This window comes from Ictidomys tridecemlineatus, chromosome 1, assembly GCF_052094955.1.
Source record: "Ictidomys tridecemlineatus isolate mIctTri1 chromosome 1, mIctTri1.hap1, whole genome shotgun sequence".
Classification (NCBI taxonomy): Eukaryota; Metazoa; Chordata; class Mammalia; order Rodentia; family Sciuridae; genus Ictidomys; species Ictidomys tridecemlineatus.
In genome coordinates, this window is record NC_135477.1 from 181,636,087 (window position 1) to 181,653,645 (window position 17,559).

Genomic DNA, 17,559 nt, shown 5'->3' on the forward strand with positions numbered 1-17,559 from the left:
CCAGAGGGGAGGAGGGCGGCGGAATCATGAAATCATCTACGGGGCGTCGCGGCCCCTCTGGGCTGCCTCCCGCCCATCATGAGGAACAGCTGCGGCCCTGGCTGACCTCGTCTGCTTCCCTCTGGGTGGGGAAGGCTGTTCCCAGGGTGACGAGGACCCCAGAAATCCCGTGACTCTCCGCCGCGGCTGCCCATCTGGGACTCCTTAAAGCCGGCTCGGCTGGGCGCGGCCTCTGGAGGACAGTGCTGCGTTGGGCCAGAGGGCTGGGCAACCATTTATGTGACAGCAAACCCCCAACTGCCACCAATTATGCTGAGCTGGGAAGAAACCTAACTTGCAAGTTCTGGTCAGAATAAAGTTGAGTCAGGGCTGGAGGGGAGCCGGGGGCCAGTGTCAGGAAGAGCTGTGGTCAGACCCTGGCTCAGCCCTCCCCGGCACGTCACCGGGCAAGGCGTGTCTGTGCAGGGCTGACCCTGGGCCCGGGCCTCTGGCCTTGGGGTTTGGTCCCGCCACGTCATTTTAGATGGCACCCCAGCATCTCGACCACGGGTCCTCTTTGTTGTTCTATTTACCTGACGCTTGCAGCAGAGCAGAAGAGAATCATAATGTCTGGTCTGGCTGCTCGCTGCTGAACAAAACCGAGTTCACTCCATCTTAAATCACTAAGCAACTGGCATCTCAACTGCTTTGTGGGATGCCGCACTTCCAGGGTCTTCTGAAGGCGGCAGGGTTGCCCAGTGGTGCTGGAGAAACCCGTCAGTAGCACATCTTTCCTCCCCTCCTGGGTAGGACACGGGCTCTGACAGCTGTCTGTGTGACATCCTCAGGAGCAAGGATGTCTGCCATTAACATCACCAGAGCTGCCAGAGATCCACGAGGAGAAGGGACAAGATGGGGCAGGGCCGGGGCCTGTCCTCTGGTGCCCAGCTACCTAACCTCTGATCATGGCTGTGTCTGGAGCCACCTCTGTCCAGGTCTCAGTCCACACCCTAGGACTCCAGGGACTCAGGGAAGCTGGCTGTCCAACCACTCTCTCATGCTGACTGGGTGGAGATGAGCCTGGGGCACACGGCGCGCTTGCTGGGCCTCTGAGATGTGACCTTAACTTCTCCCTCGTACCCAGTGTGTGCTGCAGCTGCGGGAGCCACTTCACAGCCCCAGGGGTCTGAGCACGAGGCCTACATGGCAGAAGAGGGAGTGTGGAAGGAGGGAGAGGCAGGCAGACGCTGTGGGAGTTCCTGATGCAGCCATGCCTGAAGCCCAGGAGGCCTATGCTGCTAGGTCATTCAGCTACACCAGCTCACTCTGGCAAATCTGAGTTGGTTCTGCCACTTGGAAAAGAAGTGTCCCGAGTGACACACTGGAGGGAAGACCTCACCTCTCTGCAGCAGACAGAAAGCTGGGCAAGTTCCCCCGGCCCTCACCCCTGAGGCAGAGGCTTCCTGAAGAGCTCTATCCCAGCCCGACCTGAGGGCCAGCGCTTCTCACACCTGCTCTGAGTTGCCTGCCTTCCTGGCTGAGATGGCGCTGCTGGCCCAGAGGTCAGGACTGCTCTGCCCTCCTGGGATGGGGGATGCTGAGACCACAGGTGCACGTGGTGTTGGTCCACTGACTCATCCGTCCATCCGTCCACCAAACACTGCCTGCTGGGCACTGTGAGCTGGGCATTGAGCAGAATATCAAAGAGAAAGGCTGGGGCAGATGTACCTCTGCCTATGACTGTGCCTCTGCCCATGACTGCTGTCACCTAGAGGGGAACATCACTGGGGACACTGGGCCCCAGACAGGCAGTCAACACAGAGAAGCCCGCAGGCCCGTGGGGCGCAGGTGGCTCTTGCTGGCTGGGGAGAGTCAGACAGGCTTTCCAGAGGATGAGTGCCATGAGGAGCTGCCCAAGTCAAGCAGTGGCTCAGGAGGGGCTGGGAATGTTCCAGGTGAGACTCTGCAGGTACAAAGGCCCGGCGAGGGCGGGTCAAGGAACACGGGGCATTTCAGGAGCTGAGTGTGGAGGGAGAGGCTGAGGTGGGCCAGAGATGGGGCTGGACTCAGAGCCCAGCGGCCCCAAGAGCCCAGCTGCACCCAACAAGCTGAGCTCACCAGCAAATGAATTGGCATTCAAAACCCAGTTCAAGAGGGAGCTGCAGAGCCACACAGGAAGGCCCCGGTCCTCCTGCAACAGCCCACAGCGCTGCCCCTCAGAGCACACAGCATGAGGCACGGTGCCGGCGGGGGAAGTGACACACGTCTAAGTCTAGGAAGTAGAGAGTCCAGACCCTCCAGCCACAGTGCACAGTGGCCAAGGAACCCCTGCCCACCCGCAGCCCAGCAGGACCCGAGTCCTCACCTGCAGGTCGAAGAACTTGCTGTAGCGCCGGTAAATGGCCTCGGTGGAGCCGCTGGACCACGTGACGCGGATGATGTAGACCTGCGGGGAGGGACAGACAGTGTCAACACCAGGCGTCTTAAGACGGAGTTTGATGGTTCTCCGACTCTCCTGCCCTCGTCCTCCTGCCAGGGGTGTCCAGACGCCAGCCCCTCTACCTCGGACTCCTGGGATTCCAGAATCTGCTCTGTGACAATGACCTACCCACAAAACGAAGGGAGCCAGGGTCCTTGGTCCTGGGAATCTGGGGAGCTCAAGGCCCAGGGCAGACCCGGTCTCCACGGCAGCCCTGCTGAGGTGGGCTGGAGGCTCCTAGCCCTCTCCGAGCCCAGCTGCCCCCTCAGAAGGAGGGCACCAACCGCAGGGTCAGACTGGTGCCAAGGATGAAGTGGTGTCAAGTGTGGAGGGTGGCCCCTGGCCACCTTAGAGTCCCCGCAGGCAGAGCCATGCTGCCCTGCCCATCAGTGAGGATGCGGCCATGTCACTGTCCCCCTCCCGTCCCAGTGTTTCTGTGAACTGGGTTGACAAGACTGGCTTCTTCCCCTTCCCCTTGACAGAATCAAGGTTGGGGATCGTGTGTCACCCACACTGCTTGTGGCTTCTATGGCGCATGACAAGGGCCTGGGCTTTCTGCCTCATTCCCCTTTTGGTGCATTGAGGGCTTTTGTGCAACTAAGACAATTCTGACCTACGGGGAAAGTTCACCAGGGACACAATGGACTCTCCACCTCAAACGCATCACGGCTGGCCCTGTGTGTCCACAGGGTCCACCTCTGCAGACGGAAAATTCTGTCCTTACTCTCTCGATGACACAGGATGGCAAGAACTGACACAGCACCGACACTGACCTTAGAGACCACAAGCCCTGTGGAGGTGGGTCAAAGCACGAAGATTGTGTGTAAATACTACATTCTTTCATCTGAGCATTGAGGACTTTGATAGCTTCGAGGATCATGGATCCAATCCCAACAGAGACCAAGGAATAGCAGCATGTAATTAAACTCAAAGTACACGAACATCTAGGCACGCACACACACACACTCACACCCCTACCTCTCATGATTCCCAGCACCCACTTTCTACAGTGTCACCAAGAATACTGATTGACAGATGCTCCATCGTTACCCCTGGAGAGATGCAGGGTCGGGGTCCTCCGAGTCCTGCTATTTGCATCATGTGATCCTACACGGCTTTTTTGCATGTGTGTTTCTGTGCAAGGAGCCCTATTTAATACCCACCGTGCATCCTCAAACTCTGAGCTCACGGCCGTGGCCCCAGGACTCGTGCTTGAACCAGGCTTCTCTCACACACATGTGGGGCCCATCAGGAACCCAGATGGCACCTGAGCACTGTGCAGGGGCCATCATAAATCGCAAACCACCAACAAAAAGCCCAAAAGTGCAAAAAATAATGGCATCGTAGATCTGATAAATTTAGCAAATTAGTATAGCAGACCACAAAATCAACACAGGAAAACCAGTGGCTTTTCTGTACACCAACAATGAACTTCCTAAGAAAGAAATCAGGAACTTAAAAAAACACCGAGGACTAACCCTGACCAAGGAGGTGGAAGACCTCGACTATGAGAATCACAAAGCTGAAGATGGAACTAGAGCCACCTGGAGGGTGGCAGCCCCACCCACCCCGTGGTGAGCTGGTGGGGTGCTGTAAAAACGGCCTTGCTACCGAAAGCAACCTATGGATTCAGTGCGAACCCCACTGAAGGACCAAGGACGCCACTCACAGAACTAGAAAAGTAATCCTGAAATTCACGGGGAAGATCAAAGGCCCTGAGTAGCTAAAGCAATCAATCCCGAGCAAAAAGGGCAATGCTAAGGCCATCGCAGGGCCTGACTGCAAAACCCACCATAGAGCAACAGGCATGTGACCTACAGAACAGACACGGAGATAGGCCCACTCGGCCACAGCCATCGACTCGGGGCCAAAGTGCCAGAAACAGGCTACAGCAGGAGCCTCCCGGCCAAGAGTGCTACAGCTCCTTAGGCAGAACCAAGCCAGGTCCCATCTCTCCAGAGGAATCAAAGACCTAGAGATTAAGTCCTGAACCTCCGAAACTGCTAGAGAACACAGGGAAGCACTTCAGGACACGGGCCAGACAAGGACTTCCTGAAGAGGACTCAACAGCTCAGGACACAACAGCAAGGACTGAGATGGACAAGTGGGGCCGGCCAGCTGAGGAGCGTCTGCCAGCCCAGGAGGCCATCAGCAGAGTGGAGGGATGGCCTGCAGGGGGCCGTCCCTGCTCAGCTCTCTCAGAAGAGGCTCAATGTCCAGAAGACGTGGAGAACTCAGGAAACTGAAAACCAAAACACAGACGATTCGATCAGCGGGCAAATGAACTGAACAGGTGATTCCCCAAAGAGGAACTAGGGACGGCCAACAAATACATGAAAAACGCCCAACCTCTTTCACCATCTGGGAAACACAAATCAAAACGGCACCGAGGCTCTGACTCACTCCAGTCAGAACGCCTGGCAGTCACCACAAACAGAACAAAACAGAAAACCACCACACGACACTGTGAGGACGCGGGGAAGGGAAGCCTTCCACACTGTTGGGGGGTGTGAACCAGTTCGGTGCTAGGGAAGGAGCATGGGAGTCAAACTGTCAAACAAACCTGATCCCGAAGGACCGGCCTGGGGGTGTGCTTCAGGGAATTAGAGCCAGGGCACCCCAGAGACACCTGCAGAGCCACTTCCCGGCATGAGCCAAGGCACCATCAGCACATCATGGATAAAGGAAATATGTGCGTGAAGAGCATTATCAGACATAAAGAAGAACGAGCTGAGCTGGGTGCCCTGGCTGTGATCCCAGGGGCTCGGGAGGCTGAGGCAGGAGGATTATGAGTTCACAGCAGCCTCAGCAACTCAGTGAGACCCTGTCTCAAAATGAAAAATTAAAAGGGCAGGGGATGCAGCTCAGTAGTTGAGCACCCTGGATTCAATCCCTGGTACCAAGGGAAAAGGAGGAGGAGGAGGAGCTGGCAGGGTCACACCTGCAATCTCAGCTACTCGGTGGCTGAGGTGGAAGGACTGCAGGTTCAAGGCCAGTCAGGGGAACTTAGCAAGACCCTGCCTCAGATGAAATTCTAACCAGGGCTTCGGAGGAGCTTGGTGGAGAGAAGAGCACTTGCCCAGCATGTGGGGGCCCTGGGGTCAATCCCAGGCCTGGAAAGAAAATCAGGAAGGCGCATGCGGGAGACAAGACCAGTCATCTGCAGGGAAGTGGGGGAGCCGGAGAGCCCCATGTTGAGCAAATGAGCCAGACTCAGGAAGAAAAGTGTCGCAAGTGTCTCCTCACGTGCGGATCTAGGGGGGACAAAGATGATCTGAGAGTGACAGGGATGGGGGGAGGGCCAGGCTGTGGTGTAAGCCATGTGCATGTTCCCACGGCTGCCGTGACATCCGCGAGTCTGTGTCATTAGAGTGCACTGGTGACAATGGCCCTGAAGGATCCAGGAGGAGGACACTTGTTTAGAGCCAGTGGGCGCTCATGAGAGTGTCACAAGTGCTCACTTGGGGCTATAAATGAACCCGAGCAGATTCCTGTTTTCCCAAACAGGTTGCCGACCATGCCGTGTCCGGATGTGTGTGCAGGCCCGCGGTTCATGGCAGGGCGGCAGGCTACACAGGACCTCGAGGACTCTGACCTCGATGCCATATGTACTTCTAGAGTTGTGGCAGGTACAGCTGCTCCTCCACCTGCAATGGGGCCATGCCCAGCGAACCCACCCCCTTGCCGGATGTCACACTGATAGGAGCACCAGGAATGTGACGGGACCAATCAGCGTGCGATGGGTAAAAGGCTGCGAGCAACACAAGGATGTGACTGCAGAGCTCAGACCTAAGGGAGTGGTGTGCAAGTCCACCCCAGGGCGTCCACCCCGGACCCCACCCAGTTATCAGCTGCAAGCACAACTGAACTCGGACTTGAAAACCCAGACTTCTGGGGGGTGGCAGGGAACCAGAAAGAGAGACCGAGACCTCTGCCACTTTTGTCCCCCCCACACCAGACTCCCCTGGCCTGGTTGGTATTCCAGGGACCTGGACTTAAGACACGTCACAGGTGGGCGTCTGGGCCCCTTGGGTGTAGACTCAGTTGGGACTTAGAATTAAGATGTATATCTAGAGTGTGATGGACATTAATAAAATAGGCTTGATTGAATCTAAGTGCACCTCAGACGGAGTCGATAATGATTGCTCGTGACACACACACTGCGTGACTTTGTCATTCCCCTCATGACTGTGGGGCTGACTGGGCCGTGGCTCTCTGCACCGCCTAGCGTCACGAGGGTGTCGGACGGCACAGCAAGCCTGGGAAAAGGTCCAAATTTGGAATTTTTAGTGTGATTTAAAGTCGAATGGCAAGTCAACCCGTCCTAAGTCAGGAACAGTCTATTTCTAACCAGAGAAAAGAACATCACCTCCTAGGACCAGAAGAAACAGTCTGGGGACGATGTCTCAGGAGCCCCAGCCATGTCTTCACTGGGCCCTGGCTCAGGCCCTGGGCCTGGTTCAGCTGAGGGCAGAGGGCTCTCCAGGGTGGGGTAGGAGGACATTCACAGGCTGGGGACATGGTGGGGTGCAGGAAGACAGGCCCCTGAGCTCATGGAGCTGGGGTGAGACCTTGGCCTCTTCACACCCCTGTGTTGGACGCTGGTCCTTCCCACCCACAGGCCACCGTCAGGACTGAACAAGAACTTTTGTAAAGCTCCAGAAATGGAAGAAATGTTGGTCAGAATCTCTGCTCACACTGGGACTTGAAGGGAAATGCTCTGTGACTCGCCTCGTCCTTCACCCTCACCTCCCGTGGCAGGTCCAACCCCAGGCCAGCGTACCAAGGCCCCACTAAACACCAGGAATTTGGGCTCCATTTCCAAGCCCCAGTCAGGGGGGTCAGTTCTGCCAGGAGTAAAGCCTGAAGCCAGAATCAAGCTGAGCGTCCCCTGAGAGGCAGGAGGGGCCAGGCCTGAGCAAAGCCAAAGGCAGCAAGAGGCCTCAGCAAGATCCTCAAAGCCCCAGGGGGTCGGACAGCCTCGCTCCTGCCACCCACTAACCCAGATCCCCGCTGTGGCTGCAGCTCTTGCAAAGGCCCAAGGCCCCCAGACAGGCCGCCCCTGCCAGGATGATGCGAAACAGCTGCGCCTAGCCCCGGAGCACAGTGACCTCAGGTTTCCACCATGTGGACTGGGAGCATGAGAAGGGTCTTCTGCCCTGCTGATAAAATCCCTGAGGGCAAACCTGTCCAGTGGGTTCCCAGAGTGTCTAGGTCTGGCTGAAACTCCCCACGAGGCCAACTAGAAGGCTGCTGAGGAGTCACGTGACAGGTATCCCACTCAGGGTGCACTGGCAGTGTCTGATTTTGGTGGGGACAGTGCCTCCTACACTCGCTTGGCTCCTTCCGTAAGGGGGAGAGGATCCCTGGGCGGCCGTGCTCCTCAGGAGGAGATGAGCGCGCGGCTGTCTCCTGCCTTGGAATGCCACTTCCCTCCGGCCTAGCCGGGGCACTGCTTTGCCATTTATGGTGGACGGCTGGAGCTTCCCTTCAAGAGCAGCTGAGTCGAAAGTGAGTCAGGCTCAAGAACAGTGCTGTGTCAGGCAGAGGGAACCGAGGAGCCCTAAGACCTGTGACGGTGGCCTCAGGACCAAGAGCACAGGAGGCATGCGCAGCCTTGCTGGCCGCCACCCTCTTCCTGGAGCCTGTGGCCACGATACCATGGACACCTCTGCTTGGGCAGAAGCCCCCTGGCTCTACAGAGCTGGTGGGAATGATCTGGATGGCAGCAGAGAACCCTGAAGAGAGGGCACAGGTGGGTGGGGTGCCTCCTGCAGGGCCGAGGGGACCACGGGCATGGCTCAGTGTCTGCTGTGGGGGGGCCGGTGCTAAGTGGCCGTGCGCCCACCACATTCCTGATCTGGTCAACCCCTCGTAGTGACTTGCTTAGGGCTAGGCTCTCGGCTGCGGACACTTTCTACTTTTGCAAGTGTCCGGATTTTCTTGCAAGTTCCCCGTGCCCCTCTGGCCTCCTATGCGAGGACCCACCTAGAGAACACTGAATCTGGACAGCTCTGGAGTTGACTGAGGCCAGCTGGCCTTCGAGAAGCTCCAGAATCCCACACAGGCTAAGTGGGCAGGCGTCTGGGTGTCCACCCTGGTTTCCACAGCACTTTTAGAGCCGCTTTTAGCTCCTCTGCATATGGCAGAGGTGGACCGTGCAGCCGGCAGGCCATCATCAGACACCAGGGGACCATTTAATGGAGACCGAGACAGGGCCTGGGCTCCACTGCCCACAGGCCTGCCCTGCCTGCCTCAGGCGAGACAGGAACGTGTGAATGTCTGCTCTTTCTTTTATATTTAGGGATTTGAGGCCAGAGACCTCCGAGCCTCCCAGCCACTACCGAGGAGGTCAAACCAGAAGCTGAGGCTCCCCTTGGGAGGGGACGGCTTGTGGCCCTCCCTCTGGGTACTGCTGTTCATTCTGGAGACAAGACACGGCCCTTTCCAGATGGAGGGAGGAGGACCCCAGTCTCTGAGTGCAGTAGGGGGCTGGCTTCTGTGTGGGCCGAACAGGTCCGTGACGGTCACTGGCCCGGGCCCCCGAGGGCGTCCTGCTTGGCAGCTTCAATATCAGCACCCACGTCCACCATGTTTGGTGAAAAGGCCGGGCAGGCAGGAGGCTGGGGCCACCAGAGGCTGGGGCGAGGCAGGAGGGTGGCGAGGGGTGCCATGTCCCTTGGGGAGAAGTTGCTCTGGTGTTGTAGGGCACAGCAGAGGGAGGCTGTAGATTTCAATATAGCCAGGAGGTTCTGAAGGTTCTCACCACAAAGCAGTGGCCAGTGCTAAAGGCCACAGCCAGGCTCATTACCCAATGTGACCCTACACCGTGGGCGCAGGCGTCACCCGGGACTGAACAGCATGCTGTTCTCCCTGGGCACACACCTTACAGTTGTCAATCAGAAAAGTTAACTAAAAGCAAAAAGATGCAGATGAACCCATTTCCTGTGGAGAGTCTTGGGGAACACATCCAGAGGTGTCCGGGGCCCAAGAGACCCCGGCTTCAGACACTGTCTTTAATAGATGGTTGGGACCCCCATCCTTGAAGCTCCCACCTGGCTGTTTCTGGGCTGGCAGGTCGTGGGCAGAGCTTGCTAAAATGCAGCAGTGCTCTGACCTGGCCACAGGCCGAGGTGGACGTGCAGGCCCAAGTGGGGGAGAAGCAAGCGAGAAGGGGGAGCAGTGGCCGCAGCCCAGGAGGGAGGAGGGCAAGGCCCTGGCTAACGGGAAGCAGGTGCAGCTCCTCCCAGGACTGGGCCTGGTCCCCACGGTCCGCCCAGCATCTGCCTGTGTAGGTCAGACTGCCACCTCTGCTGGAGCTGTAACACCCTGTGATTTGTCTGATTCCCAACAGCCCACAGCAGCCCGGCCACCGGAAGTGCTGAGAATCGCGGATTCCTCTTTTAAATGGAAGCACATTGAATTTCCTCCTGGGAAGGAACCTGGGATTGGGGAGGTGGCCGGGGTGGGGGTTGCTACGATGTCCCTGTGCAGTGGCCTTGCCCACAGCATGCTGGCCTGTGCTGGGGGCTTTCCCGCACACCCGGCGCCCCTCCAGCTGCAGGAAGGCGGAGGCCTCAGGCGGGGGTGGAGGACGTGACGTGAGGACCTGTGGCACCTGCCCAGCAGAGCAGCTGGGGGTGGGCGCCCAAGGCCAGACCCCAGTCCACAGACCTGGAACACCCCCACCCCCAGCCAGGCTGCAGCTCTCCTGCCCCACATCAGCGGCAGGAATCACCAGGCTCAGACGCGACGGCAAGTGACCCGCTGGGATGGCTGGCTGCCCAGTTTTCTCTTTTTCCAGTTTTTTTTTTTTTTTTTTTTCAATTAAGTGAATACTTGGATCGGGGCCCAGACTCGAGTGTGTGGTGCTCGGATCAGGCAGGCCCCTGGGAGCCAGGGCTGTGTCCAGCTGTTCTTGGTCCACGTGGCACATGGCAAGGTGGGGCAGGCGGGGCTGGGGATGCTGGTCCACTGTGCACAGGTGCAGTGGGCAGGCTAGGGGACAGAAGCCAGAAGAGGGGCGAGCTCCCCATGCCATGCTCTCCCGTCATTTGCCCACGTGGCACATGCATCAGGAGACCCACTGCGTACCGGCTCCTTACCATGGGCTGGGCAAGGTCCATGGCCGAGGAGGACAGTGAGCAGCACGTGGGGCCTGGGCGCTCTGCCTGACCCAGCCACTGTGCCCGCGGGCGACTCACACCTCGTGACGTGGGGCGAGTTAAAAGGAGTCAGGAGTGTCACCCTGGGACTCCGTGACACGGCCTCGAGAACAGGTCTGTGCCCACGGCGGCTGGTGGCTGAGCGCCCGCACTCAGACGCAGCCGGGTGGCCACACTGGCGAGCACTGCAGCCGGGCGCCGCGGCCAGCTCACACCTCTCCACACATCTGGCCCAGGCGGCACCGGGAGCTTCCAATGGCAAGCAGAGGTGCTGGCAGCGGCGCCCGGGCCGGCTTTCTAGGAAAGCCTCCAGGGCAGGCACTCAGGCCTCGCTGAGATCCTGGGGGTGCCAGCCTCGGAGGAGCCCGGCAAGGCGGGCAGGAGCCGGGCCAGACCTCAGGTGGCCGCCTCCCCTGTGTAGCCACAACGAACACAGCCCCAACTGTACCCAGGGCGCACGGGTCTCGATGGCCCAGGAGCCCGTACCCAGGGTGCATGGGTCAAGATGGCCTAGCAGCCCGCTCCAGGCAACCAGAAAGGACCAAAACGAGCCCGTGTGTCAGTCTTACTATGCAGGACACTAAGTGCTTCCTTTAGGGTGTATTACTGGAGACTCAGAGAGGGCGACTGGCTTGCCTGAGGCCACACAGCAGCAGGTGACAGGGCCAGGAATCGGATCAGGCTGGGTGACAGGGGAGGAAAAACCCAGGAGGGGTCTTGGTTCACACCCAAAGGCCCAGCACGAGCCTGGTACGTGGTAGGCACTGGACAGAGAGCAGGATTCTGTCACAGGCCGCAGCCCCTCAGCCCTCTGTGGAGCGGGGGCGGAGGCTTTCTGCACAAGGAGACAACTGCTCGGTATCTGGAGGGACGAGCCGTTCCCCAGCTGGGGACCAGCACCTCGTGACCACTGGCTGCATCCCCAGCGCTCTGCTTCTAGGAAACCCTACAGAGCGCAGCCTGTTTTCCACCCCATGTTACCAGCAGATGTTCAGAGAGGTCAGTCCACTTGCCCAAAGTCACACAGTGGTTAGGGAGGGTGCCAGAACTGGAACTCAGGCTTTCCTGAGTCCAGAAGGCCCCTTTCTAACTGAGGGCACCAGCCGAGAAAGGGTCACGTGGACCATCAGCAACTGCACTGGTTTCCTCCCAGACAGCAGAGCAGACCTCAAAACCACAATGGAACGGCATCTCGCTCCAGTTAGAATGGGAATCAAGAAAAAGACAAAAAACAGCATATGCTCGCAAGGCCCAGAGAAAGGGGAGCTGCCACGCGCCATCAGCGGGACGCAGATGAGTGCAGCCACCATGGAGAGTCCGGGAGGAGCCCCAGAAACCTAGGAACAGCACCGCCGTGTGACCCTGCACCAGCACCTAGGAATAGTACCACCATGTGACCCAGCACTTGCACCTAGGAACAGCACTGCTGTGTGACCCAGCACCAGCACCTAGGAACAGCACTGCTGTGTGACCCAGAGTCACCATCTAGGAACAGCACCACCATGTGACCCAGCACCAGCACCTAGGAACAGCACCACCGTGTGACCCAGCACCAGGACCTAGAACAGTACCACCATGTGACCCAGCACCAGCACCTAGGAGAAGCACCCTGTGTAACCCAGCGCCAGCACCTCAGGCAGGTATACAGAGGAACTGAAGTTAGCAGGCCAAGGTGGGGCTGGGAGGACCACCGAGGGATGAGTGGATGAGAGAGCATTCACAACATCCGTGGGCCAGCCGTAAGGATGAACCCTGTCACCCAGCAAAGCAGCACCAGGGATGCCCTGGGTATGAACTGAGTTGGGCAGAGAAGGTGGCCCCGCCTCTCTTCCCTGTGTGTGGACGCTGAGCAGCCATCTCAGAGACACTGAGTGGGACACAGGTGACCAGTGGGGGCATGGAGGGCTGGGGGACGGTCAGCTGGGCAGGAGGACAAGCTCCTAGTCCTGGCCACACAGTAGGACAACCTCGGTGGACAACCAGCTGCAGAGTCAAACCGCAACTCAAGGGTTCTGAACGTCCCCGACACAAAGCCATGATGAGCGATGAGGTGACAGCGTGCGGGTCATGACCTGGTCACGCTGTACTGAAACATCCCGGGGCGCACCCCATACGAACGGACACTCGTCACGTGTCAACTGAGAAACCTCAGAAACAGCCACCACCACCCAGCAGCAGGGGCCTCGGTGGTGGGAGCAGCTGGCCAGGGCGGGTGGGCAGCAGGGACCCGAGTGAGTGCCCGGGCCAGGGTGGGCGGGCAGCAGGGGCTGAGTGAGTGCCCGGGCCATGTGGGTAGCAGGGGCCAAGTGCCAGGGCCAGGGGGCCTGAGCCAGGGTGGGCGGGCAGCAGGGACCCGAGTGCCCGGGGCACCAGCCCCGCCAGCGCCCCAGCTACGCTTTCCAACCTGGCTGCTCAGGATGGGGGGTGGTGCTGACCCAGGCCATGACCTTGCCCTGGACTTCCAGCTGTGAGGAAAGCAAGTCCCACCCAGCCCAACTCCCGCTGTACAAGGGACCACCTGGCGGGGTGGCAGCCAGGACCAGACCAGGGGACTCTGGATGTGCAGGGCCCCAGCACAGTGCCAGGCGTGTGCAGCAGGTGTCAGCACAGGGTGGCTGCTGTCCTCCTCCCACGCCCTCCTCTGCGGAGCCAGCTGTGGTCCCCAGGTGACACAGGTGCACAGAGGCCACACACCCCCCACCCAGGGGGGGAGACTCCAGAGCCTGGCACTAGGAGGTAAAGGGGCTGGCGGGCCCCCCGGGTGGCAGGGGCCCAGGGAGGAGCCAGGGGTCAGGGGTGGGAAGGGTCAGAGCGAGGAGCCTCACACCCTGCTCCTCACAGTCTCCCTCCCTGCGCCCAGCACCTCGGCTCAGACTGGCCTTCGGTGGGCAGTGGACTCCTCCCACCTCAGCTCCTCTGCTCACCTGGCACAGGTGCTCTGCCACAGGGCTATGGTTTGGATGTAGTTTGCCCTAAGGGCTCGAGTTGGGAGCAGGGTCCAGGCTGGACTGTCAGGAGTAGGGCTGCTGCAGGGGGACTGAGTCCTCCTTGCCCTCAGGAGGGACCTGGCCAGGTCTGCAAGAGTGAGTGGCTATAGAAGGGCAAGCTGACCCCTCCCCACTTCCTGGCTTCCTTCCTCAGGTGATCTCTCCCTCTCTAAGCTGCTCCCAACATTATAGTGCCAGCCGCCAGGACATGATACAGCCGGGTGGACCTCACCAAAGCTGGCGCCAGGCTATTTGGACTTTTTTAGCCTCCAAAACTGAGCTAAACAAACTTCTTTTCTTTGTAAATTACCAAACCTCAGGTATTTTGTTGTAGCAATGGAAAACTGATTACCACCAACAGAACGTAGCCTGAGTCCTCTTAGTGCCTCCCATTAAAGAAAATGTGGATTCGTATTTAACAAGCACTTCCTTACGACTGACCAGGCTCCAGTACTGGGTAAAGGGGAGCGGCTGCCCGTGTGGGGTTGCCAACTCTGTAAAGACAAGGAGCCCCTTTTTCTGCATGAAATGTAAGTGGCTCCTGAGGTCAGATTCTGTGGACACCCTGGGCCGCCCCTGGATTGCACCTTGCTGAACTCCCAACCAAGCAGAGAATCATCCCTCCACCCAGGGAGGGCCCTAGTGGACTCTGATGTCATTTCACACTGTCCTCTCCTCCCCGGAGAAGGCCCAGGCCCTTCTACAAATGACAGACGCCTGCACACGCGGCCCTGCTGCTTTAACCGTCTCCAGACGACTTACAACTCTGCCCTGCGGACGCCATTTCCGCGGTCACTGTGCCCTGCCCTGCCCTGCCCAGGACTCGCGGCCATGGAGGTGTGCGCAGAGGGCAGCAGCGGGTGGGCGGCTTTTTCCGAGATCTTTGCTCTGCCTGCAGTCAGGGGCGGCCAAGCGGCCTCTCAGGGACGCTCCAGACACCGCCATCAGGGGTCCCCAGTGCCCGCTCAGGCCTCCACGACAGGCGTCCACCTGGAACACTGTCTCCATCACCATCCGCGACTCCAGACATGCCCACCTGTGAGGAGAGCCCCTTCAAGTCCGGGGGGCACCTCTGGACGGCTCGCGGAGGGTCCTTCTCAGCGTGCTCCACACCGCCCGCGTCGGGTCCTTTGGGGCCACTGGCTAAGCAGGCATCCTTAGTCAGATGATGATAAGACTGACGACAACAGGCCACCGTCTGCCAACGCTTCTCTTTCCCAAGCCAGGTTGGGACTCCGCCCTCTCCAGGGCCAGTTCACAGTTACTCTTGCCCTCAACTTACAGAAAAGCACAGAGAGGCAGACCACTCACTCAAGGCTTCACAGCCAGGAGCCTGCAGAGCCAGGCCAGAGGCGCGCCGTGGGGCGTCCAAGCCCAACCTCTGAAACCTCTTCGCAGGGCCCTGTCAGCTTTTGGGGAGCCAAGGACCCCTTTGGAAATCTGATATAGCCTCAGAATGATTTCAAACGAGTGAAACGCACAGGACTTCCAATGAAATGAATTTAACAGAACCACAGTCATTAAAATGTCTCAAAAACAAAACCAGGACGATATTAAAACAATAAAGTCACAAAAAAAAAAATCCAGTGGGGGGGGGTCACAGGACACCGTAACTTGTAGCAGTGTGATGCACAAATGACCTCTGAGGATCCAGGGAGCACCCGTGGTTTCTTCAGGTGGCAAAGTCCCACGCGTCACTACTGTCACCATGGGCTGTAGCCTTTGTTAATAACAGAAGGCAAGCCAAGTTTCAGCTGGAGGCTGGTGAGAATTCAGATCAAGCCTCCCCCTTCCAAGTTCAAGGGCCATGCTGAGAACGCTCTGCAGGCCGGCCTTCCCGACCCCAACCACGGGTCTCCGGTTGACACCGAGGACACCCCAGCAGTGGGCAGGCAGCCCAGCCTCTGGCCCTCCCTGCCCACAGCCACTGCAGCCCCTGTGGGCCAAGGCCTGCTGAACAGAGGGCCACCCTCTGAGGACAGGATGGAGCCTGGTCACCTCAGTCTCTCAGGCCCCGGGCCAAAGTGCTGACAATAAACCACATCTGTGGAACTGTCCGGAAGCCAAGGGCGGCCCCGAGCCTGGGCTGCTGATTCACACCTTGGCCCGGGAGGCGGAAACGGTGATGTCCCTGGTGGGTCCCGCTCCAGGGCCCAGTGGGAGGGCCACAGCTCGGCTCTGCTGAGTCTGCAGGGCAGCTCCCATCCTCCTGAGCATCAAGCAACCCCAGGGTGTGCAGTGGGGGTGGCCGGCGGGCTGTGCCCCTCTTCAGACAGTGACGGGCGCAGGGCCAGCGTGATCCCTGGAAAACTGGGCTCCCTCTCAGCCTCAGTTTCCACATTTGTGAGATGGGCTTCTGACGGCACCCACAGAGCGCGCGCTATCTCCGCCTCCCCAGGCCCCAGGCCTCCTCCTCCCTGTGGCAGACCCCCAACTCTACGTCCCTTACTAGCAACGTCAGTGACGCTGGAGAGTCTGGCCTGGCTGGGCCAATCAGAATCTCTCTTCCTGGAACTGGACCCAGTGGCTGGCCCAAAGGTGGCCTCTGGGGGCTCCAGCTGCCCGTGGTTTTTCCACGGCTGGGTGCCCAGCTCTCCGCTGCCTCTGCCAGCCTCATCTCCCAGCACATCGGTGGCTTCTGTCACTGGATCCAGAACCTGCACACTGGCTCTTGCCTCTCAGAGGTGCAGCCACATAAAGCAAGAAGACCCTCGGGCACGGAAGAACACCCTCCAACGGGGGACACTATCATTAAACATGGAGAGCAGACAGGTCTGGAGCTCTTTAAACCCCTCCTCGTGGCCTCCCTCTCTCCCTGATCAGCTCCACTGTCCACACGCAGTCCTGGGGCTGGACTTGCTTGCTCCGGGGGCTGCGAGTCTCCGCTCAGGTCTGCGCAGGGCCCCGCCCATCAAGCTGGGGAGACCTGGGCACCGGCTCCTCCAGGGCCTCCCATTTAGCACCTGCCTCTGCTCCTGAGCCCCGGGCCAGGGCGGCCCTGCCTCCGTCCCCTGGGGTTCTCGGCCAGCCAGGAGCCCAGGCCCCCCTGCGGCCTCCCATCACCAAGCCTCACCTTCTCTCCAGCCTCTCCTGTCCTGCCCTCCTGCCCTCTGTGCCTGCTATTGTGCTGCCCTTGTCCCTCGATAACACCCCTCCCATGCTTGAGATCAGCCTTCAAGATGCTGCTGTCCCCAGTCTCCCCAGAAGCCGAGGCCACAGATGTGAGGCTCACTCCAGGTCCCACCTGGGGGTCTCCTGGCCGTCTCCTGGCCATCACCTACCCAGCACCCAAGCTGTGCAACGCTTGGCCCAGAGCACCGTGTGTTTGTGCCCCACATTCTCAAGAAAGGACTGCAATCGTACGATGCAGGGAGTTTTCTTGGTGGTGGTTCTGGGAGCACAGTGTGGAGCCCGGGATGCCCAGGAAAATCTGAATTTCAGAGACATGATGAAGCAGCCAAACGGCATTTAGCATAAACGTGTCCCAGATTCTGTGTGTTTATCTGACATTCAAGTTGTGCTGGGTGCCCTGGGTTTCCATCTGCTAATCTGGCACCCTGGACCTTCTGGTGGCTGGAGATGGAGTGGCAGACCCAGAGCCCCACCCGCCTTCGGCCATCACTGGAAGGAGGCCACAGGCCAGGAACCCAGGCACGTGGGAGTGACGGGGGAGAGTGCCCTGCAGCCTGGAGGTGGGGCAGAAGAACCCCACTGCAGCCAAGAGGGAGTATGCAGGTTCCGAGGGAGAGTCCCAAGGGGACGGCCACCCCTGCACCCGGTGCCCCTGCTGCAGGCTCCACGCCTTTGGGTCTCTCCTATCAGATGGTTCCCACGACACACCCAGGGGGCAAGGGATGACAGCTCCACATGGCCTTGGGGCATGAACCCAGGCTGGGAAACTCCAGGGACAGCTGACCAGCAGCTCGTGTCCCCAGGCATTCTGCACAGA

General features: G+C 59.3%; 1 protein-coding gene across 2 annotated transcripts in view; it reads right to left on the reverse strand.

Moving 5' to 3' along the window:
• Positions 1-17,559, reverse strand: part of Sh3pxd2b (SH3 and PX domains 2B) — a 74,183-nt gene that overhangs the window by 49,339 nt on the left and 7,285 nt on the right. For both annotated transcript variants that reach the window (XM_078052435.1, XM_078052434.1), the window contains exon 2: positions 2,345-2,425. In XM_078052435.1, the coding sequence (XP_077908561.1) occupies positions 2,345-2,425 (81 nt within the window). The remainder of the gene's footprint in view (positions 1-2,344; positions 2,426-17,559) is intronic.